At 34.1% G+C, this 25,462-nt stretch overlaps 3 protein-coding genes across 4 annotated transcripts; 1 reads left to right on the top strand and 2 right to left on the bottom strand.

Moving 5' to 3' along the window:
• Window positions 1-538: 538 nt before the first annotated feature.
• LOC105973489 (small ribosomal subunit protein eS1) lies at window positions 539-2,737 on the top strand. The gene is made up of 7 exons (XM_012998518.2): window positions 539-693; window positions 815-862; window positions 970-1,075; window positions 1,563-1,700; window positions 1,792-1,977; window positions 2,077-2,277; window positions 2,406-2,737. The coding sequence occupies exons 1-7, from the start codon at window positions 683-685 to the stop codon at window positions 2,493-2,495; spliced, it is 780 nt and encodes a 259-aa protein (XP_012853972.1). The 5' UTR covers window positions 539-682; the 3' UTR covers window positions 2,496-2,737.
• Window positions 2,738-4,427: 1,690 nt separating this feature from the next.
• LOC105973456 (protein NETWORKED 1A) lies at window positions 4,428-10,878 on the bottom strand. The gene is made up of 4 exons (XM_012998476.2): window positions 10,510-10,878; window positions 9,712-9,897; window positions 5,769-9,592; window positions 4,428-5,663 (listed from the first exon to the last, which is right to left on the bottom strand). Exons 2-4 carry the CDS (start codon window positions 9,812-9,814, stop codon window positions 4,596-4,598), a joined length of 4,995 nt encoding a protein of 1,664 aa, XP_012853930.2. The 5' UTR covers window positions 9,815-9,897; window positions 10,510-10,878; the 3' UTR covers window positions 4,428-4,595.
• A 4,045-nt stretch (window positions 10,879-14,923) lies between these two features.
• On the bottom strand, window positions 14,924-19,292 carry LOC105973544 (protein tesmin/TSO1-like CXC 2). Of its 2 annotated transcripts, XM_088813656.1 has the most exons (11): window positions 18,874-19,292; window positions 18,110-18,270; window positions 17,466-18,018; window positions 16,739-17,139; window positions 16,579-16,659; window positions 16,295-16,475; window positions 16,094-16,189; window positions 15,920-15,986; window positions 15,673-15,778; window positions 15,272-15,571; window positions 14,924-15,045 (listed from the first exon to the last, which is right to left on the bottom strand). In XM_088813656.1, exons 1-11 carry the CDS (start codon window positions 18,934-18,936, stop codon window positions 14,985-14,987), a joined length of 2,070 nt encoding a protein of 689 aa, XP_088669782.1. In that variant the 5' UTR covers window positions 18,937-19,292; the 3' UTR covers window positions 14,924-14,984. The 2 variants fall into 2 exon arrangements, with proteins under 2 accessions (XP_088669782.1, XP_012854031.1); XM_012998577.2 differs by lacking the exon at window positions 14,924-15,045 and having other exon boundaries at window positions 15,143-15,571.
• Between the last annotated feature and the right edge of the window lie 6,170 nt (window positions 19,293-25,462).

Raw genomic sequence — 25,462 nt, 5'->3', positions numbered from 1 at the left:
AAATTGTTATAACTTAGATTTGTGTTTTTCTTTGTTTCTAATTTCTACACATTTTTCATGCGATTTGCGAGTTATTGCAAGCAAAAGAAGTTTTACATCACAATTCACTTCTAGTGGCTATAAGTACGTGGCACTTTATTTCGTCTCGATTTTTCACTTTTTATTAAAAATATATTGCGTAGGCTGATATACATTTGAGTGTCACACTTATGTTTGTAACACTAGCTGAGCCAAAATTTTTAAGTTTGGGGGCACTGATTAATGCTTTAAAACTTTTATGAGGGAACCGATAATATTAATTATACACGAGTTTTTTTAAATCTTTACATAACAAGTATGAATTGTTGGGGAAATATATTAATTAATCAAGGATTAAAAACTAATTTTGTTGTATTTATTAATTTGCACCCATAAACACGAGGTCCAAAATAAATAGTCAAATAAATTGTGGGACTAATCAGTAAATAAACTAACAAATTTAAATAACAAATAGGCCCAAAAGAAAAAGTTATATACAGTCCATTACTAAAAAAGAAAAGCCCACGAAGAAGCCCAAGAAATCCGCTCAAACCCTAATATATTGAGAAGTATCAAAACTAGGGTTTTTCCTCTGAGAGCATTTCATCTGCAAGAGTTGTCTCCGTGTCTCCGCCGTCTAATCCACAGCAGCTCCGCCGCAATCATGGCCGTCGGGTACATTTCTCTACCTCTCTTTCTTCTCTGATTGTAAATAGATTAACAAATGTGCTCGATTTATCCTTAAGTACGTTAATTTTATGAATAATTCCGCTGCTCGATTGATTTGATGTTGCAGTAAGAACAAGCGGATTTCCAAGGGCAAGAAAGGAGGGAAGAAGAAAGCGTGAGTATTCTATTTTCTTAGAAATTTATATTTTTTTTCCATTTAATTGATACTGCTAGCTTTTTTTTTTTTTATTATTAATTTTGTAATTTGAATTGATTGTTTAGGGTTGATCCGTTTGCCAAGAAGGATTGGTATGATGTTAAGGCTCCATCAGTTTTCAGCACCAGAAACATCGGCAAAACCCTAGTTACTCGTACCCAGGGTACCAAGGTACTAGAGTTAAAAAAAATCTTACTTTGGCTAATATTTAAATTTTCGAAGTATTATTTTGTAATTTATTATTTCCTGGTTATTAACAGTGTCTTTGCATGTACTTTTATGTTATAAATGAGGGTATTATGTTGTATTTTGTTCTAATAGCAATGCCGTAGGTTCTGAATTTTTTTATGTGGATTGTGATGTTTAGTGCTATTGGAGTTCTATTTTTTATGGCCATTGTCTGAAAAGCTGATCTACTCTAAGAAGTCGATTAGTACGATAATTATCATGTTGAAAGAGAATTGACTGGACTTATAGCATTCTTAAGATGAAGAGCTAGTTGTCGAATTTATTTTGGTGATTTGTTTTAACTTGAAAAGTAGATTGGTTAGATCATGCTTGGGTTATTGGTTACTTCAAAACTAGTGTATATTTTTTTAAGCTGCTTATAAGTTCTATAATTTCACTTGTTTAACCAAAGCAATTGCTATGTAATTAGATTGCTTCGGAAGGGCTCAAGCATCGTGTGTTTGAGGTGTCGTTGGCTGATCTTCAAGGTGACGAGGACCACGCTTTCAGGAAGATTCGTTTGAGGGCCGAGGATGTTCAAGGAAAGAACGTGCTCACTAACTTCTGGGTAATTTTAATTATTTAATCTAATTTTGTTGCTGATTCTTTTGTCCTATATTCTTTCGTGATTTTTAACGGCTGCTATTTTCTTGCTGCAGGGCATGGACTTCACAACTGACAAACTGAGATCACTTGTCAGGAAATGGCAAACCCTCATCGAGGCTCACGTAGATGTCAAGACCACTGACAGCTATACACTAAGACTCTTCTGCATTGCCTTCACAAAGAAGCGTGCTAACCAGCAGAAGAGGACTTGTTATGCACAGTCTAGCCAGATTCGTCAGGTTTGTACTCGATTTTAGGAATCGATATATGGGTTAAGTTCATACACGATTAGTTTGTGTTTGGTACTTATTTATTTTGTGGTCATTGTTTTTTGGCAGATTCGCAGGAAGATGCACGAGATCATGGTTGCCCAAGCACAATCTTGTGATCTCAAGGAGTTGGTTCAGAAGTTTATTCCCGAGTCGATCGGGAAAGAGATTGAAAAGGCAACTTCTAGCATTTATCCTCTGCAGAATGTCTACATCAGGAAAGTCAAGATCTTGAAAGCTCCCAAGTTTGACCTTGGCAAGTTGATGGAGGTAAATTTCCGTTTTCTAAGTATACTTCATATTTCATGTTGTAAGTATTATATCGAGTTGTAACCGGTAACTGTAATTCATTGTTCCTTGGTTTGCGTTAAGTATAGCTTGTGTGTCTTTTTCTATAGGTTCATGGAGACTACACTGAAGAGGTTGGTGTGAAGGTGGAGAGGGCCGAAGAGACAGCGGCCGAGCCAACTGAAGTCGTTGGTGCTTAATTTCATATTCATCATTAAATTATGCCGTGTCTTGTTTTCTTTTTGCTCGTTTATATCTTCTATCGTAAAACGTGATTTGTACTTTGTTTTTTTTGAATTATTTAGGAAAGATTTTGATTTTAAGAGAGTACTACATTTCTTTTGGAGACACTAGTAGTTATGGCTATGTTTTGATGATTTGCATTCCTGTGTTCTAATATTGAACTACAGATCTGATAATGAAATCTCCGTAGTTTCATATTCGTCGGTTAATATTTATTATTCGTGATTCAAAGGTTATAATTTTCATACAGGTTTTATTATATTATATAGGTTAAATTACAACCACCCTTTGAGGTATGGTCAAATTATGAAAACACCCCTCTTGTTCGGATAATTACAATAACCCCCTAAAATTTAGTGGAATCTTCGAGATTACATGGAATATTGTCACTTTTGTACCTATTTTATCAAATTCGAACTCTACATTTTGAAGTAAGATGATTATAATATGCGTTTTTTTTCTTGTATATATCAGATTGTGGTATATCAAAAATTGTATTTTTACACAAATCGCGTACAAACTAGAGCATATTCCACGAAATCTAGATGATTATGTTGAATTTGACACCATAAGAGTGGAGGTATAAGAAAAAATCATAGTCGAGGGAGGTTAATGTAATTATCCAAACAAGAGAAGTTTTTTATAAATTGACCATACATTAAGGGTGTTTGTAATTTACCCTATTATATAATATTGTATCGAAGATATTATGCAATTTGAACACTTGTATTATCTAGAAGTGTTGTAGTACTAATATTTCTGATAATTATTGATATACTTGAAATTAGGGTTGAGAATGGGTTGGGTCGGTCGATTACCATCCTAAAATCGAACCATCCGTTAAACCATTTTTGCTTAAATTTGAAAACCATTGCCGACCCAACTTTTGTGGGTTGGTTGATGGTTGGCAACCGAATATTTGGTTCCGGAATGTGTCGGTTGATGGTTTATACCCGCAACCTAGTACACTTAAAAAAAATTAAATTTTGGAGTAAAAATATTCACATTCTGCGTAATGTCAGTCACGGTGCGATAATCATTTCTCAGTTCAAATTAAATAATAACAATTTAACGAAAAAATATAATTATGATATTCAAAGTAATTTAAAAAATGCACAAGAAATTTAGTAGAGTTTTGTGGGCTTTTTATTTGAGCTTGGGCGTAAAAAAACTGGTGGAAGATTTAGGTCTATTTTTTTTTTCTTTGTTGATTGGTTTTAAAATTTAAAATACTACTTATTTTGATAATTTCAAATTTCAATAACCACTTAAGAAAACAAGGTCTTTATTTTATATTTTAAATAAAATTTTAATAATATAGTTGGATGACCGATAATTATCGGTCAACCAACTTTTGATAATATTAGAAACCACCACCCGACCCATTATAGATGGGCTGGTTGAAATTTTCGACCCGATCTAATGGGTCGGTTAAAGATTAATTATCCGCCTAAAAATATGGTCGGACCAGTCAGTAATGGATCGGTTGGTAGAAAAAACCAACCCCAGTTTCAGCCCTACTTGAAAAAATATTCAATCTAGGGTGGTTTTGTTCTTGTGCCTTTTCGTTTCCTTCTCGTTCGTTGTTTGAAATAAAAAATAATTATAAGTTGATTTTTGAAATATAGAAAGAGCGTGTAACAAAATCTCCAAAAATTATATATATGTAGCAGGAAATTATGTACTATATAGCACGAAATAATATTTTAATCATCAATTCTTTTTCAAAATGCCGTATACAATAAGCACACGTTTTTTAGTAACAATCCCTGGAATGTCAAAAAAAAAAAATAATAATAATAAAATAAAATAAAAATCATTCATAAACTAAAAAACATCCATATGACAATCATCATTAAGCAATACCACAACACAATGAGGCAAAAGGCTAAAAAAAAACAATAACTTAAATAAATTATTCAAATTAGAACAAATCCAAACATTACCAGTTCCTCAATACTAAGAATAAACTCAGTTCCATCAAACTAATAGACAATAAAACAATCCTAACACAAAGTACAAGAACAAGATTTCTTGTCATAAATTACTCGCAAACCTCAAGAAAACGAACCGTTCTCGTTCCTACTAGTCGATTGTCTAAAGCATCCACCACAATTCGGCCCCTTCTTCCGCCTCCCGCTATTTTTCCTTCCATTGTAAACGAAATCCCTCAAAATAATACTTTTGCTCCTCAAGAACTTATTCCTCCCTTTACTCACCATTTTCTCATCCTCCACTTTCAACAACATGCACTGAATCTTCTGTATCCCGACTTGCAACTGATCGACTTTTTCGGACCCTTTTTCCGCCTGCTCGGTTACTTTAACTCTCCACGTTTTTAGGGTCTCTCTCATTCGAGGCGAAGCCATTTCATCTTTCGGGCACTCTTCGATATTCTTCACGAGTTGACTGTTCAGATCCACTAAATACACTACCGCATCCTCCGTTTCACGGAGCTCTTGTTTGACCGCCACATAATCGATGCTCTTCGCCTTTCTAATCTTCTTGTTCGTCTCCAGTTTCGTTCTCAAGTTTTCGACGGTTACGTGAAGATTCTCGAGCTTTTTTGCATCGGACGAGAGCCTTTCAAGAATCTTTACGCCGTTCGATTCTTGATTCGGCTTAGTAGTACTGATTCTTGACGATGATGACAAAAGCTCTAGCTTATCCACACTCAGCTCTTTCTCCACATCCGAATCGGTCGACGGAGGGTCGGATTTGTACTGCGATTTGTCCCTTTGCCTCAACTTGTACGAAATTCTACGCGAGTCTCCGATTGTTGTTTGGTCCCGATTTTTCCCGTCCACATCAGCAGTTTCCCACATCCCGAGCATCAAATGATCGTCCGTTCTAACACTGCCTCTCTTCAGTTCTGAGCTGTGCGAGACGACTATATCGAGAGGGATATCTTTCATCAGCATCTTCGTTTTTCGGCTGCTATGTTCGTGCTTGTCTCTAATAAGACAGTGGTTCTTAAGCTTGTCATTCTCACTCGTACCAGGTTCTTGTCTTTTGCTATTATTCGATTCTTCGATCAATTTTCCAACTGCCTTAACTCTCATCTGCAATTTCTGCAAACTGGCAAGGGATTGATCTTCCGGAAGATCAACCCTAGCTGCTAGAAACTGTCAAAAAAAAAATAAAAAAAATCAGGTATTTAATATTTTGTGTGTTGTTCATCTATTTCTACTTCAGACAAGAGAGTATTATTATTAGGTAATAATTATTACCTCGGTGTCTCGATTGTCGGCTGCTTTAACCTTTGAGCGAAGCAGTGCATTATGCTCGATGAATGATATGTCGTCTCTAAGTGAAGCTACGACTGGAGCATATGCATGCAGTTGGGATTTCAATCCACTAATTTCGTTCTCCATTAAAGAAATCTTTCTTTTCAATTGGTCAATCTCCGTTGACTTTGAACCATCTTTTTCCTCGAGAATCCGACAAACCCCAGTTAGCTCCTGCACTTTATTTTTCAGCAAGACTTCATTAACGGACGAAACCTGAAGATCGAAGCAAAACGTCGATGCTTCAACTTCCCATAGCTCGAATTCGTTGCTCAAATTCTGCTCTCTCGTTTTATTTTCTTCTCTTTCTTGACGAAGTAAGCAAATTTCTGACTCCAAATTCTTGTTTGCTATGTGAAGGCTCTCGTTTTCCTTCTTCATTTCGCCCATTGTTGTGCACAGAGTTAAGTTCGATTTTTCCGCAGCTTCGAGCTTCGTTTCTGCATCTAAGAGCTTTGTTTGTGTCTGAAGCAAACTCTCTTTACCATTTATTACATCCTGGTTCATTCGAACATTGCATTCTTTGACCACATCCATCTCGATCTCCAAGCTAAAAACGGCATCTTTCAGGGCTAAATTTTCAGCCTTTTGCAACTCAAGCTTCCCTATCAATACACTCATTTCCTTTTCGAGGCTAATATTGACCTCATTTTGTCGGTTCAGATCTGCGAGAAGTAATTTCACTTCTTCGACTTTCTCTCTCCCGAAACTCCTCAAGACTTCAGATACATTAGCAGTTGCTAAAAGTTCAAGAATTACATCCTCGTTATACCGCTCTAACTCGTATTTCTCATCTTTCAGAACCGAAAACTTCTTCAACAAATACGTATTTTCTTGATTCACTTTAGAGTAAACTGCCTGTAATGCATTATACGCCTTCTGCAAATCAGCTTGTTTGACACGAAGACTCCCGAATTCAGCCTCGAGTACAGCAGCTTCTTCACGACCTTCACTCACATCCAATTTCAACTTCCCGTTTATTTCCACAAGTTCGTTTTTTTCGTGTTCGACAGCACTAAGCTTCTCAGCCATGATTTTCGACTCTTGCTCCAAGTGTATTTTCCGCGTCTCGATTTCCACGCCCTTTGACTCCAACTGCTCGAGAAGAGTTAAAAGAACCGAGTTCTCAACCAAGAGCTCTTGCTTTTCATCCTCGTATTCCGAAAGAGAACATTTCATATCTTCAATACTTTCAAGAATACAATGCAAGAAAGTTTGTTCGTTTTCGACAACCTTTTCCTCAGGAGCAATTTCCAATCCCCTGAAAATTTGATATATTCCCAATCTCAGCCTCTCGATTTCATCCAATAGGAGCTCAGATTCAACTTGCTGCTCAAGACTTTCACCCTCCAGCTCGGATATCAGTTTCTCCGCCAATTTCGATGCCTCGACGTGTTTTTGACACTCGACAATGAGAGAGTAGTTCTTCTCTTCCATATCTTTTATAAATTTATGCAAGATGGATATTTCGAACTGCGCTTTCAAAGCTTTATCGAGTTCATGCTCTGTTTCCTTCTTCTTACACGTGTTCTCTTCTTGAAGGAGATGGATTTGATTTTCGAGCCCAGCCAATCGGGTTTCGCTCAAAATCTGAGAGCTCGTTCGTTCTTGATTTTCCTCATCCAACGAAAGCTTGAGCTTTTCGACTTGATCGTGCATGGCTTCTTTCTCTTTCTCTAAATCAGTGTATTTTTCTTCCAACCCCATAAATCTTTTCTCCAAAATCTGCAGCCTTCTCTCCACATTTTCCAGCTTCGAAACTAAACTGCCTCTTTCGGTCAAAAGATACGATCTTTCGTTCTTGAGCAATTCGCAAATCTCCTCTAATCCCTTTGATTTTTCCCTCAAACCTTCGAGCTCGATTTTGGCGGTGGATAGTGAATTCTCCAAAACGGCGTTTCTTCCCACTAAACTCTGCATATTCTCGGTCATGGCTTGTAATTGAGACAGAATAGAAGCTTTCTCAGCAACTAAAGCAGTTTTTTCTCCGTAAATAAATTGGCCCGATTCCAGCAATGCGTCTTCAATATTCTCTAGCTTCTTCGACATGATTGCTTTCTCGTTTCTGCCGTTTTCGCATAGCTGCCTCAGCTTCGAATTCTCCTCGTGCAAGCACTTTATCGAAATCAAAACACACGTGGGGTCGAGACCTGCTTCTTCCACTTGCTCCACTAAATCCCGATAGTGCCTATTCAATCCTTCGATTTCTTCTTTCAAATTCAAAATCTCCCTTTGAAGAGAAATAGTTATTCCAATGTGGTGCGAAACTTCCTTTTCGAGCCTTTCCTTAATCTCCCTCAAACTAAAGATTTCAGTCTGCATACTCTCCATAGAAGAGTTCGTTCGGCTCAAACCATCGTTTTCATCTCTAACCTGCCGAATCTCTTCTTCCAAGCAATTTTTGCTAGCTTCAGTTTCTTTCAGCTTTCGAACTACATTTTTTAGCTCAAGCGTCAGAGCCATTTGATCATCTCGAGATTTAGAGTGCGAATTTTGCAGAGTCTCGAGAGTGGCTTCGACTTTTTCGTGACGTGAATGCTCGTCCTTTAAACGCACTTCAAGACTCTCCAATTCGCCCTGCTTTTTTGAGAGTTCTTGATCTTTCGCAGCAATCTTTTTCACGAGATTATCCGCCTCGACTCGCAGTGATTGATTCGACTTCTCGAACAGCGCACACTTCTCTTCGGTAGTCTTGAGCTTCGCATTTCCAATCGAGACTTTATTAGTCAAGCTCGATATATCTTTCTCGAGCTTGGATATGATTTCCAGGCAGCACTTGTACTGCAGGGCCGAAGCTTCTTTCTCCTTGTTCAGATTAGCAAACGCCCTTTTCAGTTCAGAAACTTCAGCTTCAGCTCTCTCGGCTCGTTTCTTAAGAATGCTGGCCTCATCTTCGATTATAGAGATTTTGTTCTCCAAGTCCGATATTTTTTCGAGGCACTGTTTGTACTGTTGCATCACCGTCTCCTTTTCGAGCTCTAATCCCGACATTTTATCTTTTAGAGTTCGAGATTCACTTTCTGCTTCGAACGCTTTTTTATCGAGCCCCTTCGTATCTTCTTGGAATTTCGAAACCATAGCCTCGAGATCAGATATCCTCTCCAAATACTCTTTCTGCTTGACCATTCCCGCATTCTTTTCAGCCTCTAATTGAATGAGAGCTTCCTTCAAAGCTTGGGCTTCGATTTCAGCTCTGCCCGATTTTTTTTGAGCCTCATTTATCTCTCCCTCGATTTTACAAAGCTTTACAAGACATTGTTGGTACTGGAGTAGCACATCTTCCTTTTCAGCTTCGATATCCAAAAGGGCTTTCTTTAACCCTTCAACTTCATTACTCCCGTTTATTCCTTTGTCGGAAAAATTTGAACTTTGAAGCAATGCTTCTTTGTCTCGAAGCATTTCATGCAATTGCTTCAAACCCCGTTTTTTCGACCCTGCATCGGAATCTTGAAGCAATTCGTCAGCATCGAACAACGCATGCACGCGTCTTTTTACTTCTAGTGTGAGAGGCTCAGTTTTCGAAGGCGAGTCATCACCGAGTTCGAAAGGTACTTCGGGAAATGCCTCCGATATGGTTCGATGGGCTTGGCGAAGTTCACCCGTGGCGTGGTTGTACCTTTCTGCTAGCGCACGGTAAGCTCGGTAGAACTCCTCCACAAACTTCATCAACTCGGGCCGTTTCTTGTAGTACATTTCGGCCCGCCTCGCGAATGAGTCTGCATCCGCTTCTATGAGCTTGATCATCGATTTCACTTTGCCATCCATATCTGTCGAAACAAAGAAAAACCCATTTTTCCATTGCGGTTATAAAATCAAGAAAATATACGGTGATGTTTAAAACGTTGATTTACGGGGGGGGGGGGGGGGGGGGGGATAAATTAAGCACCTGTGAGATTTTCTTGGAGCCATTTTGAGTTCTTTGGTGTGTTGTGGCTATCCCACCACCAAGAATACAAGCGTCTCGATTCTGAATGCGACAAGTTTGCCATTACTCCGGCGAAGAACAGAAATGCAACTCCGGTGGATTCCGGAAAACCCAGACTTTTACACCGGTTATAGAACTATCTCGCATCTGCACCAAAAATCAAACATTGTAATTCCAGATCAAGAAATGATATAAACCTAAGTACAGCTTTTACTTGCAAATAATCGAAAAAAAAGGGTTCTTTATAAAAGGATCGAAAAGGGAAACAAAAGGGTAAAGAGAATCTTTATTGCAGAATCTGATCATGATGAATGGACTTTATTAAAAAAAATCCTAATTTGTTGAACATAATTTTATGAAGCAGCAGATATATATATGGAATTATACAGATAATAAATCACTGTAAATTAAAACAATGAAAATCAATTTTAGTAACAAGGGTTTGTCTAATTGAAGAATAAAATCCAGTGAGAGAACTGCAAATCAAGAAACACACACACACACACACACACACACACACACACACACACACACACACACAAACACAGAACCCACATTTCTATGAACATCAAAGATTTCAACGATGCTTAAAGCAAACATTCAAATATAAGCAGAACAAACTGGGATTTCCAGAAAACCACAAAAGTTCAAGTATTTGCAAAATGGTCCTTCCAAATAAAAAAATTCAATCTTGAACCTTCATAGCAAGAACAGAAACAAAAATAAATTCATACAGCTACAGAATCATTAAAAACTTACAAATCTGAAAACCCAAACAGAGCCTTTGATCAGCAGCCGCTGTAATGAAAAAAACCCACCTCAGCCGCTAAATTACACTTTCACCCCATTATTTTTTCCAGCTTCTTTCTCTCTCCTCAATGATTCATCGGCATTTTATTCCTCGGTTGGGTTTTTTTTTTCTGTTCGTTTTTTTCTTTTTGGTTGGAAGAGACAGAGAGTACTGTCTCAGAATAACACACTGTAAAAGGTGGAGAGATATACGTACACATCCATGTATGTATATATCACATTCTTCCACTCATTTTTAAATGTATAAACGCGATTATTATGATTTACTGATTTAATTAAGGGATTATTATTTATAAATTTGGAAAAAATATACGTTACGAATTTCCTTTAATTGGGCTCCTCATTAAATAAGGTGGGAGAAATTAGGAGGGGCATTTATGTCTTTTTACATTAATTGTTATTTTGGTCAATTAAGCTTTGGAAGAATATTTAATGTGTATATTTAGGATACGGAATCGCTCGATTCGAATTAAGAATATGTCGTTTGTTCGATTTAAGTAGAAAATTTATTTAAAACACTATGCAATAAATTAATGATTTTTCTATATATATAAAAACTTTTACGCTACGTGACACGTTGAAAATTGTTTTACTATCTTTTATATGAAATTCGTTCATTTTTAGTAGATTCAATTGGGCATATACTAGTAGATTCAATTGACTTTAATTTATCTATCACACATGATTAGTTTAATGTGATTTACCGTCTTTATTATTTTTTGAAAGTTAGCAAGTGAATTTTTAAATATCAAAAATGACATATTTACCCTTTGCCGGCCCCCACCCCCCTACCACTAGTGTCGGCATTCCATAGTAACAAAATGAATGGATAAACTTTTTAGATTGGAACCAAAAATATAACATGATTTTGTACACGGATTCTTCTCAATAATTTGATACCAAATAATAACATTGAGTTGATGGATGCATATTAAAAGGTTGTGGGGACTTAGAAAAATATGAAAATTTGACTTTCCAATTCAATCAAAGATGATGAAATTTGACTTTCTTCCCCTTATATGAAAGCTTGCCTTTCTAATTTCATTCTCATTTTTTTCTTCAACAAATTATGATTATCTTTTTAGGGAAGATCTAATTACAAAAGTATCCTTTGTGTTTGCATAACTAAAAAATAAATAAAAATCCACTCTAACTTGAGTTTGGCCGTACATTCTTAAGTAATCTAATAGAACTTGTATTTTCTCTATTTTATTCTTAACTAATCTGAAATATATATATATATATATATATATATATATATATATATATATATATATATACCTTACATTGTTATTATTATCAGGGTAAATTACGGTCATCCTCGAAGGTATGGTCAAATTAAGAAAAAACTCATCTTATTTGGGTAATTACAGTCAATATCCTCCTTTTAAATAGTTTACATAAAATTTATCTAATTCAGTTATTTACCAAACCAAATCTTATATTCAGTTCGTAAACGGTATGAAATGTTGCCGTATCGAAATTTCAGTTCAGTTTACCAATTTAATATTCCTAAATTTACTTCTGAAGGGGTATTTTTGTAAAATAATACATAATTGAGGAAGTGACTGTAATTACCAAAACATGAGGGGAATTTTCATAATTTGACCATAACCCAGGGATGGTCGTAATTTGCTCTAATAATAATAACTAGGGTAAATTACAACCAATCCTGAGGTATGGTCAAATTACGAAAACCCTCATATTGTTTGGACAACTCCTCAAATTTAGTGGAATCTTCAAGATTATATGGAATATTATCACTTTTATACCCGTTTTATCCCATTTGAACTCTACATTTTGAAGCAAGATGATCATAATATGTGTTTTTTGCTTGTATATATATTAGATTGTGGTGCATCAAAACTGTATTTTTACTCAAAACGAGTACAAACTAGAACACATTCCACAAAATCTAGATGATTATGTTGAATTTGACATCATAAGGGTGGAGGTGTAAGAAAAAAAATATAGTTGAGAATGGTACATGTAATTATCAAAACAAGAGGGATTTTTTTATAAATTGACCATACCTCAGGGGCGTATTTGTAATTTACCCTAATAACTATATTCACATTGAAAAGTCGTGTCCACATCAAAAAGGCTTTCAAATTTTATGATAGAAGTGCACATGGAATGGGAAAGATGCGATTTTGTTTTCATTAATTCTCGTGGGACCCACTCGCCATGTGGGTGATTCAATTTTTTTTCCACCTCATCAACTAATTATTACATCACCTTCAATATTCTTTTAGAGTACCATAACTTAATAAACTATACTTAATTTGCACATTCAACTTTGCCTTTTAAACAAATCACACTCATAAGTCATAATTATGTGTGAATGTACATATATTTAAATTATGTTGTACCCTCGAGTACATCTCAACTCGTTCAAAATCAATTTTGAAATTTGTTTTCTCAATAAAAAAGTACAATTTTTTATTTTAGGGTATAAATATGTGAATCAGTCAGAGTTAAGTTTATCTTAAACATGTGGTAAGTTCTTAGATCTAATGATCAGTTTTAGAAGTTGATACGTAGTTAGATCTTACTTTTAAAATTAATTTTTAAAGTTCATTTTTAAAGTGTTTAGATAATGAGTTTATAAACGGAGCTTATAAATTATCTTAAAAGCTCTTCAGAAGCTTAATTTAAAAAAAAATATTACGAAACACCTTAAAATAACTTATAAATTTAGCCAAACACCCTCTTAGAACTTACAAGCATATCTCAAATTTTATGTGTGTGTGAATATATTTATTTACACATACATATAATTGGTAATATATAATGTCACTTTACCTAAGTATATTCATGCAGTTGGAAATTTAATATGCTCTTCTTTTTCTCTCTCCAATAATATTGGGTGGCTGGGCGGGTCGGGTCGGGTCAAGGCAATATTGTATGGATCCTAAGAATTATGTTTTATAGAAAATAAAAAGATGGGCAAATAAGTCATATAGTTTGACCATTTTTACATATGATCCTATTTAATTGATGATTGGGAAGTAGGTATTTCATATGTTGGACTATTAAATAAGAAATGTGAAATGTTGCTACATCAACAAAAGCAGGGCCTACCTACGCCCTTAATTTGCGGATTCTAGTCTTTCACAAAAATCATTGAAAATATTATTATACAGGTGATATAGTGTTTTTTTTTTTTAAGATATAGAGTAAATTACAGTCACCCTGAAGTATGGTCAATTTATAAATAAAAATAATCTTATTATTTGAATAATTACATCTACTCCTCAATCATGATTTTTTCTTACATCTCCGTTTTTATGGTGTCAAATTCAACATAATCATCTAGATTTCGTTGAATGTGCTTTAGTTTGTACTCGTTTTGTGTAAAAATACAGTTTTTGATGCACCACAGTTTGATATATACAAGCCAAAAAACACATATTATGATCATTTTGCTTCAAAATGTGGAGTTCGAATGGGATAAAAATGGTACAAAAGTATAAGATTCCATATAATTTCGAAGATTCCACAAAATTTGAAACAGTAAGGATGGACATGTAAAAAGATTTATAGTGAGGAGTGGTTGTAATTACCCAAATATATATAACCATACCTCAGGGGTGGTTGTAATTTACAGATATATATATATATATATATATATATATATATATATAAATACACTATTGTATTATTTTATATAAAGTATAAAGGAATTAATTAAATAATCCGTAACAAGAAACTCATATTGGGGTGAGTTTTACTTCATCATGGTGGACAAGGTCCGCCCTAAATAGCAGGGACTCTAGATAAAATTACTTAATTAGGGACCTTTAATAAATTTTTTTTTTTTTGAGTCCCCATATTTATTAAATAAAATATTTAATATAAATTATATTTTATTTTGAATCCCTCTAGTACTAGACCCTTCCCTCTGCCTAGTGAATAAAATATAAAATATATTAATGTTTCAGAATTTGTTACATTTCTTAGCAAATTATTGGATTTAGAGATTAATTAATTTATGTCAATAAATAATTGATTCAATTACAACAGGTATATAAAAGTCGTGTTTTAATCATAATTGCAAATAATTGCAAATAATTGGCACATCGGTTCTCAATAATTTGATCAACATGCCACCCATTAACACCAACCATATTAACACCAACAACAAGAATCACTAGTGCACAAAAATCAAGAAAATCCATTTTCAGAAATTAGGAGACAAAGAAAATTAAATAAATAAATAATGTAAATGATAATATACTATAGGGCCCTGCATATAATTTTTTTTTTTTTAAAATGGGTCAAAATTCAAAAATATTTGTTTTTTGTTTTTTGTAACTTAGTGTCTTGTCCAAATCAAATGTTTGTGAGTTGTACAAAAAGTTAAATTGCTATGTTTTCTTACACCGGGTCGGGTCGGAGGTCGGGTCGGACCGGGCCCACTCTCATAGTCTCACCTTTGACTTGTCCTTATAATGACTGGTCATTCCCATGTGAGGTGTGGACCTTTTAATTAGACAATATTAATTTGATGATTAATTAAATAATTAATTAAGATAATTATTCAAATTGTGAATCTTGAAAAAAAATGTGTAACAACAAATGGAAGCAAGTAGTTTTATTACCATTTAGCTACACTGTATAATGCAATTAAAAGAAATGGTAAAAAAACTAAGACAACCTTATAACTACAACAAATGGATCACTGCAATAAAAAGAATAATGAACTCACTGAAGATTATTAGAGGTGAGAGAAGGAAAAGACGAAATCGATTGAAGTATCAACTTTCTGCTGCTCCGCAAACCCTCTAAACCGTGTGGTGGCGAAACCCTTTTCCGATTAGGGGATGACAATTTGATCGGTGAATTTAATTCAAGAAAATCGGACAATAGTTCATCTTCGTTCACCGTTTCGAAATGTTGACTGAATTTGGGCGGCGGTGGAAAGAAGTTTGACTTTCCGGAAGACGACCCGATTGATGATGATGATCGAGGTGGTTTTTGCTTCGATGGGAATGGCTCGATAATTTTCCTGGCGGATCAAATTATATAAATTCAAAAATTCACATATAGATCAAAATATTGAATAATCATGCAAAATTACTTTTTTCTTTAAAATATTTATTTATATACCTTTTAGTATTTAAAGGTGTTGCATGAAGAGCAGAATCCATGCTTTGCTCGATCTCGTTCGTTTCTGTTTCATCTTCTTCGAATTCGTGATCAGTGCATGAAGAACCTGATTCAATATTGCAAATTAAATTTAAAAAATGGCTCTACGTAGACAACAACAAATACGAGTCTTGTTAATCCATCAAGGATTTCGAAATTAAAGAATCTTGAAATATTAATGAAATTCAATCTCGAAATGCGCACTCACCGTCTTTTCTTCCAAACGCGTTCTTACAACCTTCGCATCTGCAGTTAATCGAGCATCCAACTCCACTCTTCACAGAAATAAACAGTTTTTTTTGTCATCAGCTCACAAACTAAATACACAGCATGCAAATTTTTTTTTAATTAAATTAAGTAATTAATTAATAAAATTAGAAACCTGATAACATTCGCAGTATTTTTTCAGACAACCGGATTTCTTGCAGTTGCATCCCCTTTTATGCCGAGCAGAAGCCGGAGTTTTGCTGAAGTCATCCTGCAATAAATATTCAAACAAAAAATATAAATATCGCAATGCATAATATAACCCGAAAAAAAAATAAAAAATTAATCACGATTCTGAAGGTTAATATTTTCGTACCCCGATTTCTGATAAAGAATCAGAACCCTTAATAACTTTGGGAGTAAAAGCAAGAGGATTTCTCGATTCAATCTGCTTACGAGTCGCAAGAACAGTATCTTCGTGTATAGGTTTATTAAAACAATCTATACACGCACACGGCTCCACGCAGTACACACCAGCAGCAAAGCATTCACAATACCTACATATATCCGAAAAAATACGAAAATATTAAATCAACTAAAAATATATATTACCGCCAAAAAAATCGAACATTACATAAAGAAAATGTAACAACAACTTACAGTTTCAAACACTTCGATTTCTTGCAGTTACATCTCTTACACGATTGATCACCACCCTCCACAACTTGTTCCGTTCGACGGCTGATCATAATATAATTCAGTTAACTAAACCGTAAAAAAATTTATTAAGGAAAATAATCAATATTATATATATGTATACCTCTTCTTTTTCGGACTAGTCTGATTCATCTCTACATTTTCCATATAGTCCGATTCTTGAAAAGAATCTTCCAACGGGGGTATACCGTTTGCGTAGTCCTCTTGCCCAGAAGTCGAAGCATGCATGTTGTCTGAAAATGAAGTGGGCCCCACTAATAATCTTCTAGAGGTTGTTGTGAGAGCATTTAAATGCAAGCCAATTCCAGGAAATGCATTACACGAAGAATCGTTTACGAGCTTTGTTGGAGCTAGTGTCTGATTGGAGGAAGTATTGCCTTCGGAGTTTTGCATATTAGAAGAATCCGGACATGAATCATTATTGTCCAAACGCTTAATGCGGGACCCACCCAATTCAAAAACCAGGCAGCGTCTTCTTACACCACGGTATAGACCAGTAACATGCTGCGATAATAGAGAAAACGGAAGTTATATACATACATTGTGAAGATTTATATATTTTTAAATAGCAAAAAATACCTCTACTCGTGTTATAAATACTAGCAAAAAAATAAAATCCTATGATTCAATTTTATTAGCAAACTACCCCCTAAAAATGCACTATTTAGGGGGTTGTGCGCTAAAAAAATCCATCATAGGGTTTTTTTGCTAATATTTATAACATAGGGGTACTAATGCAATAAACTCATAATGCTAAAAATAACCCTGAAAATTTAGATTCTTGAAATTAGCCTTCGAAATTAATGGAAATTTGATTTTTTTTTTTTTACCTCAAAATCGGTCTTTTCGCAAGGAATTAAGCCACTTGCCTCGGCATTTTCCGTCATATCAATTGCTTCTTCGGGCTGAGTAGACAAGTTTTGAGGTTGTTCGTTCGCCTGTCCAAATCTTTTGCCAGAAACAACTTCATTCTGTATGGCATTCTTAATACTCGTATAGAAAATTGTCGAGGGATCAACTGGTTTGCTGTAAGCATCTCTATCAATATTTGGTGACTCGAAAGTGAATAGATCCGAGCCGTCCGATATCAAACTCTCCCAATCGGACGGTGCAGATTCTTTCGCTTGATCGGTTTGGCTTATCACTTGTAAACTCATTTCATCTCTGTATAAACCACTACCCGAGGACTCTTCTGCAATTTGAATAAATGTCGAAGACGAAGAGCAACCATATTCTACTACATTATAATTTTCGGCACAAATATTAGATACCCTTGGATCAAGATTCTCCTTATATTCATCCAATTTCTCAGTTTTATCTGTATAAACCATGTTCCCGTCATCGGTTGAAAACTCGGCGTTTGACTGATCTGAAATCTGATGTCTGGAAAAAAAAAAGAAGAAGATAGTATAAATAAAAAGACGATAATATTTAAGATGAGTGGTTTTTTTTTTTTTTTTTTTTTTTTTTTTACCGTTGGAGAAATCGGGATTCGCGGAGAGAAGTAGCATGAGGCGAAGTGAAAACGGATGGAAGAGAAGCAAAAGTAAGCGAATTGATTGTCTGAGTGATGTGTGTCGATTTTACGGGTTTGATAGGTGAAAGACTGTTGAGGAAACTAAACACGGGCGAATCCTGCATGTGAATTATAAGAACAAATCATGAGACGACAATATAACTAACACGAAAGCAAATGCGAAATTCGATTGAATATAAAAACGGGGGGTCGAAAATGCTTTAGAAAATCGAAGGGTTGATCTACTTTTTCGAGATGCCAAACTCGAAAAACAAAATTAAAAATGGACAATCTATATGATGTCAACATGCAGTCAATAAAACCGAGATCTGCTTTTTCCGTGTATCGAAAGCGAAGGAATTCGAGAACAATTAAACCAGATTTAATTCAAAACAAAGATCCCAATTCTGAGCAAGCTTTTGAATGCAGTAAATTTTGTTCCACAGACCAAATATTCACAAATCAAAGACAGATTTCAACACACCCCCAAAAAACAGAAAATGTAATAATAATTAATATAATGTAAGAAATATTAATTAACATCAACATTTCACAAAATTACTGAAAACCCACTTGTCTGAAACCCAATTGTTGCAGCCAAACACAAATTCAGGCTCAATTTAGCAACAAAAAGAAAAGGAAATTGCAGAACCCTACCCAGAAAAAAAACAATAAAAAAAGATAAATGCAGACAATTTGTACGAGGAAAATGCAAATCAAACCTCGAATTTGGTAATAGATGTTGCGATCTGGTTATTCTTACTCCTCTCTGGTGTATAATCCATCACTTCCTTCTCTTCCTTACTGTTCCAATATTCTTCTCTCTCTTCTCTCTTCTCTCTCTCTCTATAAATATATATGTGTGTGTGTGTATATATTCCTTGCTAAATATTCACGCGACACAGAAACAAAAGAAACAAAGGAGTCAAACAAAAAGACGATGAAATTCAAGAAGAAGCGGGAAATTGGAGTAAAGACCCCACCACGAAGAAAACACACACACACACACACACACACTTCACACAGTTGATGTGTTGGATTGTGTCTGAACCTATATATATATATTGCAAAAGTAAATTAAAAAAAGGGGGGGAAAACACAATTGCAAAGAGAAAGATGTTTATTACCAGGAATTGTTCTTACGTTTTTACAGATATTATTATTTGATTTTATTTTACAGAAATTAACGGAATCCGATTCCGTTTCAGGAAACTGTGTTATAATCAGATTTTTTCCGTTACAAATTATTGCGGGTTTTTTTTGGTTGTATATGGGTCGGTTTTATCCGGGGGTTATAATTCCCATTTAAGAAAATGTTTATTATGGAATAATTCCAATTTAAGAAAATTATTGTTGACTCAATCATTGACTTTCAATTGTAGTTAATTTCTCTTTTTAATGCCATTATTGTATTGATAAAATTAAAGTTGATAATTTTCTGAAATGGTGATAAAATAATTTTTTTTTATGAATTATAAGGATATTACATATGTTGAAAACTTGAAATACATTATTAGGTCATGATTAGGACTTTACCTTAATAATCAAGAAGACTATGTATCAAATTTTGTTACATAACCGTTTTTTTCTTCTATTCTTATGGGAAAATAATTATAAAAAGAATAAAATTTGCACATAATCTATCATATCTCTTTTTAAGAAATAAAACATAAAAGCAGGCTCAAAATATCTTATTTCAATATATCTTAGTTAAGAAGAATATCGAAATCGGTCCCGCAAACGATGGTTTTAACTGTTGGAATAAGTAAATATGTGTCAATTGACCTAGGTTCGAATCCCCTTGCCAATAGACGCTAGATCGAGTTTGTCACACATGGTTAGTACAGTGTAGTTTATATCTCTTGCACGATTTACATGCTATTATACAAGAGTGTAGGTTTACCTAGTGCACATATATGGATGATGCGATTAATTATATTTTATCTAGTTTAGCTTAATATATGAAATAATGTAATTTCTAAACAACAAATCCTCAAAAAAAGGAACTAAACAACAACAAATATTTTTGGTCAGTACAATTGCCCATGAGTCCTTGACCCGACCCGACCCGACCCGGGAAGTATAGCTTTATAGTGTTTTTTATGTTTTGGCGCGCCGAAGAATTTAAACGGGTGGGGCCCAAATAAGTCACCCGCCCCGCATGACTGTGCATTACTCCGGGTGGTCCCCACTCACCTAATTTAATTATCTAACTATGGGAATTTTATTTAATGCATCAACATACTACCCGTGAAAATTTAATTAATTTTACTTCCAATTTCCAACAACAATTATTATGTATTTACTATCAAAATTGTCCAATTTGACCTGTCACATTTATGTATGACTTAAAATGGCCGAAACATTATTATTATTAATTTTTTCCTTTACTGTCAGTTTCTGGAAATAAAATTGTCAGAAATATGGACATGAATTCATAGCTATGGTTAACTTAATCATATATATATGTATATATATATATATTATGTTTAAAAAAATAAATAAATATATTATGATTAACACGGCGAAAAAGTAACGTACCTTGTAAAAGTGAGTTAGAGAAGTTATTTATAATTTAATTAGTAACTCTAATTTGAGTTAAACGATGAGATTAATCCATTAACTTAATTATTTGTAGATGGACTATATTTTCGATCATCTGAAATGGTTCAATGTGGATAATAATTAACGAGCGTATTGGATCAGCCCAAATAAATATATCACAACAAAGATGAAAGATTAATTTTTTTATAATTATATAAGTAATTTATCTAATTTTCACTTTCTCTTTTACTTTTTTTCTTAGTAAATAAGAAGGCACCTTTAATTTATTCTTGGTTTCTTTAATTTGGATATACGGTCTGTGTGTCACGTGACACATTCACCTTCTTTTCCAAAGTATTATATAGGATAATAAATAAATAAAAAGTCTTCCACTATTTATATATGGGGAAACTACAGATAAATCCCTAATCCAAAACTCAACACACAGATCAGTCCCTAGGTAGTTTCCCCAAGCAATTCAGTCCCTATTCACGCGTCTGACATGCAGTTCAGTCCCTAATGTGAATTTTATATATTTTATTATATTCTCTCTCTTCTTTTTCACTCTCACCCTTTTCTCTCTCTTCTTTTTCTCTCTCTTCATCTTCTCTTTCTTTCTTCTCTTTCTTCTCTGTTTCTACTGCTCTCTTTCTTCTCTATTTCTTCTCTCTTTCTCTCCTCTGGTTTCCTCTTTTTCCGACGAAAAAATCACTGTAAAACCCACCCACCCCACAATGGTTTCGAATCCCGGAAGGTTATTTTACTGTTGCCCACACCATGGCTACTCCCATTGGTGTGAATCATTTGAAGTTGGGCAAACTTTTTCCGACTCAAATCGTGAAGAAAATGAAGCTACAAGTGCGTCGATGAACCAAGTCCATCAAGAAAGTGAAGTGAAGAATTGCAATTCTGAAGGTGGAGTAGTTCATAGTTTGATAGTGTTGAATCTAGTAATATTTGCAGTCTACATGCTATGTAAAACATATGTACTGTTGTTTAATTAGTGAACATAAGAGTACAATGTATAGGCTGGTAAAGTTCGGGTTATTCGTGAATATAGTACACTTTGTCCACCAAATAAGTACAATGTATAAGCTGGTAAAGTTCGGGTTATTCGTGAATATAGTACGCTTTGTTCACCAAATAAGTACAATGTATAAGCTGGTAAAGTTTGGGTTATTCGTGAATATAGTACGCTTTGTTCATCAACTAAGTACAATGAAAACACATGTGAAGTACAAGTGATTCGTGACTATAGTACGATTTGTTCACTGATAAAGTATATGTTTGCCATTTATATAGTATTGTTACAGTCTATATATTATTGTCGGTTCAATGCATCCATATGATCGCATTTTAAGACACAACTCTTCATTTTAAGACTATTAAGAATGAATGGAGACAATGTGGGAGTTGATCAATATCGATTATGGTAACAATTGAAAAAAAAAAAAAAAAACAATAGAAGAAAATATTAGTTTTACACTTGAGCATTGTAGACTTATATGAATATATTGTATAGTATATGAGTATCATGTATGAAATTCAACATATTTATGGGATCTTGTATTCCAAATCCAAACGCAACAATAATTATCACCTACCTTAAAATAACCATCTAAATCATAATTTATGCATCTCCCGTACTTATTGATCATTAAAGCGTCAATGAAATTGGTACAATTCAATTCATCAAAAAATATCGTACGCTTTGTTCATCAAGTAAGTACAATGAATACACATGTGAAGTACAAGTGATTCGTGACTATAGTACGATTTGTTCACTGATAAAGTATATATTTGCCATTCATATAGTATTGTTACACTCTATTTATTATTGTCGGGCCGATGCATCCATATGATCGCATTTTATGACACAACTCTTCAGTTTAAGACTATTAAGAATGAATGGAGACAATGTGGGAGTTGATCAATATCGATTATGGTAACAATTGAAGAAAATATTAGTTTTACACTTGAGCATTGTAGACTTGTATGAATATATTGTATAGTATATGAGTATCATGTATGAAATTCAACATATTTATGGGATCTTGTATTCCAAACGCAACAATAATCATCACCTACCTTAAAATAACCATCTAAAACATAATTTATGCATCTCCAGTACTTATTGATCATTAAAGCGTCAATGAAATCGGTACAATGCAATTCATCAAAAAATATGGTACGCTTTGTTCATCAAGTAAGTACAATGAATACACTTGTGAAGTACAAGTGATTCGTGACTATAGTACGCTTTGTTCACTGATAAAGTATATGTTTGTCATTCATATAGTATTGTTACACTCTATTTATTATTGTCGGGCCAATGCATCCATATGATCGCATTTTAAGACACAACTCTTCAGTTTAAGACTATTAAGAATGAATGGAGACAATGTGGGAGTTGATCAATATCGATTATGGTAACAATTGAAGAAAATATTAGTTTTACACTTGAGCATTGTAGACTTGTATGGATATATTGTATAGTATATGAGTATCATGTATGAAATTCAACATATTTATGGGATCTTGTATTCCAAACGCAACAATAATTCTCACCTACCTTAAAATAACCATCTAAAACATAATTTATGCATCTCCCGTACTTATTGATCATTAAAGCGTCAATGAAATTGGTACAATTCAATTCATCAAAAAATATGGTACGCTTTGTTCATCAAGTAAGTACAATGAATACACTTGTGAAGTACAAGTGATTCGTGACTATAGTACGATTTGTTCACTGATAAAGTATATATTTGCCATTCATATAGTATTGTTACAGTCTATATATTATTGTCGGGCCAATGCATCCATATGATCGCATTTTAAGACACAACTCTTCATTTTAAGACTATTAAGAATGAATGGAGACAATGTGGGAGTTGATCAATATCGATTATGGTAACAATTGAAGAAAATATTAGTTTTATACTTGAGCATTGTAGACTTGTATGAATATATTGTATAGTATATGAGTATCATGTATGAAATTCAACATATTTATGGGATCTTGTATTCCAAACGCAACAATAATTCTCACCTACCTTAAAATAACCATCGAAAACATAATTTATGCATCTCCCGTACTTATTGATCATTAAAGCGTCAATGAAATTGGTACAATTCAATTCATCAAAAAATATGGTACGCTTTGATCATTGACTGCAATCTTCTTTTACATCAATTCCTGCAATTACATACACATAAAACTACAATTATAACAAATACAACGTACTATAAAGTTCCACATGTCAATACCATCCAAAGTTACTAGTAATACCATTCAAAGGCACTAGTAATACTATTATGGCATATGACTTATACTACAGGACCATCAAACATTATACTTCTAGTACCATATGTCAATACCATCCAAAGTCACTAGTAATACCATTCAAAGGCACTAGTAATACTATTATGGCATATGACTTATACTAGAGGAGCATCAAACATTATACTTCTAGTACCATATGTCAATACCATCTAAATGCTTTCGGGACAGTACTTCGAGTACCCTGTGTCAATACCATCTAAATGCACTATTAATACCATTACTGTCCATGACACATACTATAGAACCAGTACGAAAAATACAATAAGCCTATTTCCCATATCCTATATGAAACCCTTGTTAAACCCTTTGGGGACATGCTAATGTCACCGAAGAATAATACCCATGAGGAAACTGTTACAAAATCATGAAATTCGACAACAAATAAATGATCTTTGCAAACCCAAACAACAGAAAAACAGATATTGGAACCGATTTAATGATTAGGGAAAACACCGAATAAAGTCGAGGCATAATACCCATGAGAGGATATGTTCAAAATCATGCAATTCTACAACAAATAAACCTTTTTGCAAGCTTAAGCAACACCCAAATGGGTCTGTTTCCAAGAAAATGAAAGAAAAAAAAAATCAAACCTTGTTGTTTACCCTGCTTCACCATTGTCGAGAAATGGGTTTGTTTATTTTTATTTTTCCTTTCGTTGTATAATTTTTCTGCGTTTTGTTGATTCTTCGTGCTTCGTTGTTTCTTCCTTCTTTGTTGTTTCTTTGTTCTTCGTTTCTTCTCCGTTTCTTCTTTGTCTGTAAATGGGTATAAACTGAACGGTGGTTTTTTTCCTGCGCCTTTTTAGCTTCTTTCTTGTTGTTTGATTTTTGAAATGTAACGGGCAAAGAGCGTGTAACACAAACGGCGCGTTGGAGGTTGGAAATAAGTTATGTAAAATTAGTATAAAGTAAAGGGTATTTTAGTATTTGCACATTTTATTAGGGACTGAACTGCATGTTAGGCGCGTGAGTAGGGACTGAATTGCTTGGGGAAACTACCTAGGGACTGATCTGTGTGTTAAGTTTTGGATTAGGGATTTATCTGTAGTTTCCCCTTTATATATGTATGTATATATATATCAAATATATTTGTGCTATGCCAATGATAATTATGTCCATGCATGCGCGATCCAGCACGTGACAGAACAATAATTTTTATTTTATTTAATTATTATAAAATTTCCAAAAAAATATTATTGGAGGGAAGCACTACGCATGAATAGTTGCTCATGTTGAGAAATGTTATTTTCTTTTTTTAATTAACATTGAGTTACTCAAAAGCTTAAGTGAGATTTGATTCAATTATAAAAAATAAAATAAATAATAATAATAATGTCAGAAAGTAAAAGGTCTATATATATATATACTTAAAGACTAAAGTAGATAAGTTCTTTATTAAATAAAGTGACTACAAATAAA

The sequence above is a fragment of the Erythranthe guttata genome, chromosome 14, assembly GCF_056151865.1.
Source record: "Erythranthe guttata isolate IM_541 chromosome 14, IM_541, whole genome shotgun sequence".
Classification (NCBI taxonomy): domain Eukaryota; kingdom Viridiplantae; phylum Streptophyta; class Magnoliopsida; order Lamiales; family Phrymaceae; genus Erythranthe; species Erythranthe guttata.
Note: the sequence above shows the minus strand (reverse complement) of the source record. Positions and strands in the feature narration are given on the sequence as shown.

Bases quoted from the DNA above. Each gene is read 5' to 3' on its own strand.
- LOC105973489 (XM_012998518.2), top strand. The intron at 1,076-1,562 runs GTACTAGAGTTA...CTATGTAATTAG, and splicing joins CTCGTACCCAGGGTACCAAG to ATTGCTTCGGAAGGGCTCAA. The intron at 1,978-2,076 runs GTTTGTACTCGA...GTTTTTTGGCAG, and splicing joins AGTCTAGCCAGATTCGTCAG to ATTCGCAGGAAGATGCACGA.
- LOC105973456 (XM_012998476.2), bottom strand. From the start codon at position 9,814: ATGGCAAACTTGTCGCATTCAGAATCGAGACGCTTGTATTCTTGGTGG. The intron at 9,593-9,711 runs GTGCTTAATTTA...TTGTTTCGACAG, and splicing joins GCTCCAAGAAAATCTCACAG to ATATGGATGGCAAAGTGAAA. The intron at 5,664-5,768 runs GTAATAATTATT...TTTTTTTGACAG, and splicing joins CCGACAATCGAGACACCGAG to TTTCTAGCAGCTAGGGTTGA.
- LOC105973544 (XM_088813656.1), bottom strand. From the start codon at position 18,936: ATGGATTATACACCAGAGAGGAGTAAGAATAACCAGATCGCAACATCT. The intron at 18,271-18,873 runs GTTTGATTTGCA...ATTCACATGCAG, and splicing joins CATCTATTACCAAATTCGAG to GATTCGCCCGTGTTTAGTTT. The intron at 18,019-18,109 runs GTAAAAAAAAAA...TTTTTTTTCCAG, and splicing joins GAATCCCGATTTCTCCAACG to ACATCAGATTTCAGATCAGT.